General features: G+C 31.6%; 2 protein-coding genes across 2 annotated transcripts; both read left to right on the top strand.

The window, feature by feature from the left end:
* Positions 1-883: 883 nt before the first annotated feature.
* COCVIDRAFT_63186 (hypothetical protein) lies at positions 884-1,054 on the top strand (the record flags this gene model as incomplete). The annotated part of the gene is made up of 1 exon (XM_014694538.1): positions 884-1,054. A coding segment is annotated over one exon (171 nt), but the record flags the coding sequence as incomplete, so codon positions are not given.
* A 63-nt stretch (positions 1,055-1,117) lies between these two features.
* Positions 1,118-1,537, top strand: COCVIDRAFT_116832 (hypothetical protein; the record flags this gene model as incomplete). Its single annotated transcript, XM_014694537.1, has 1 exon — positions 1,118-1,537. One exon carries the CDS (start codon positions 1,118-1,120, stop codon positions 1,535-1,537), a length of 420 nt encoding a protein of 139 aa, XP_014550023.1.
* Positions 1,538-2,010: the final 473 nt, after the last annotated feature.

Below are 2,010 nucleotides of genomic sequence, written 5' to 3'. Positions count from 1 at the left end.
TTTTTTTTTTTTGGGTGTATCGTTAATGTTCATTTATCCCGGGCTAGTTCCCCAACCCGAACCGTATCAGCTAATACTTCTTCGACCATGTACAAAGTATTTACCTTGTATTTAGATCTGAGACGAAGTAAATTAAAGTTTTTTTACTTTATTTAGAGCATACCTTAATATTCCACCTTGGAACTATTCAGAACCTAGACTTCGGAAATAAAATTCATACTAATGTAGTAAAATTACTTCCGTTTTCGATTACACTATCTGTAATCAGTGGACCTACAAATACCATCTGCTCGTTGCTCTTTTATGATCTATCTACTATACATAATAATACTTAAGATAGAGTCAATTTAGATCCGCGGTAGCCCATTCAATCTTTCGATTCATCAGTTAAATTATTGCCATACCCTTTCCATTACGAAAGGCCATCTACTTTTATTGTTTCATACGTAGACTTGGCATAAACTGCTTTAGGGTATTCCCGGAATTTGGTATTTTTAGAAAAATAAAAAGAAGGTCTCAATTTCTTTTTGGTTTTCGACTTAACACCAATTAGAGTCACGCATACGAAGATATTTCTGCCAAAAGATCTAAACCTGTACATTTAGACTAGCAATCCGCAGCCACCAAACTTATTGCACATACTCCTTTCAGCGCCTGACGAGTGGTTAGTACCTATCTGAGATAAAATTCACCGTGATGTGATTACTCACGATTACTAGTAATTCCTTTTTCATGCAGTCGAATTTCAGACTACAATCCATACTTTATCCTATTTTAGGGATTAGCTCCAATTCGCATTATTGCATCCCTTTGTAAAGGCAAATGTGGCACGTCTATCATGGAAATCAAATTTAACATAGTAATTATTAAGATTATAATTATTTATCATTTTCTATTTAAGTTTATGTTATTCGCAATCTCTGTAATTTTATTTAAACCCTCTTTACTTAAATGTTCTTTATTTTTTACTAATTCAGCCACATTACATCAATCATTGAAATCTAAAGCCTTTACACCTTTTATAGGGTATTCTTTAAAAAAAGGTATGATTTTATTATCTATGTCTGAGTTATTTCTAAATTGCAATAAGCAAGTTTGGTTCTTTTCAGAACATTGAATGGACATTTCTTTATTGGAAGCAGTTACATGGGAATTGTATAAACTAAAATACTTTGCGATTCCCTCTAAAAGAGTAGTTTCTCTAATATGTAAACAAGTGTCAAAGCATAACCTAACTCTTTTACCAATTTTGCTGGTAGAATTTTCTATAGAAACCCTAAACGAAGAATCTCCAGTAGCAAACCCAGAAATTCATAAAGGATTAGGTATACCATTAAAAACATACTCTTTTCTAGTTACAGGTAGGACTAAAGGGAAAGCTTCCTTTAATTCAGGAGATAAACCTTTATTAAGTGAAGCACGTAAATCTAATATTCTTTTAAACCCATCCGACGTTAAATGCTCTTTCTTTTTAATTATGTTAAAACATTGTTCAAACAATAGGAAATCAGAATATTTGGCACTAACTAACGGGTAATTTTTAAAATGATCTATGATTGTTTGTAACTCTTTAATATCACTAACTCTAAATAGAACCGTGTTTTCATTGTTTTTACGAAGAGTACCGACTCCAAAAGTTTTATGAATTTGTTCCAATAATAAAACATCTTTAACATGGATGTGAATAGAAAAGTACGCCGAAACTCTTCATTTAAACTTACTTTTCTCATCTCTATAAATAGAAATAATAAAAGAACCTTCAGCATCTGAAAAACCTGTTAGAAATCAAGGATCTAGGTTACATTTTGCTAAAGTATTATAATTTTTACTTAATGACACCTTAGTAAGGATTTTGATCTTACTACTTTCAATTGTATTTGAAAATAGGCCTACGTTATTAAAACTTCGGCAACCTCTCTCAAGGCCTATTAGTGTATACCTTAAACTTCTTTTTATATTTATTGGATTGGCTTTTATAAAAAGAGGTCAACTACCGTCTACTCGTTGCTC

Source organism: Bipolaris victoriae, assembly GCF_000527765.1.
Source record: "Bipolaris victoriae FI3 unplaced genomic scaffold scaffold_346, whole genome shotgun sequence".
NCBI lineage: Eukaryota > Fungi > Ascomycota > Dothideomycetes > Pleosporales > Pleosporaceae > Bipolaris > Bipolaris victoriae.
Note: the sequence above shows the minus strand (reverse complement) of the source record. Positions and strands in the feature narration are given on the sequence as shown.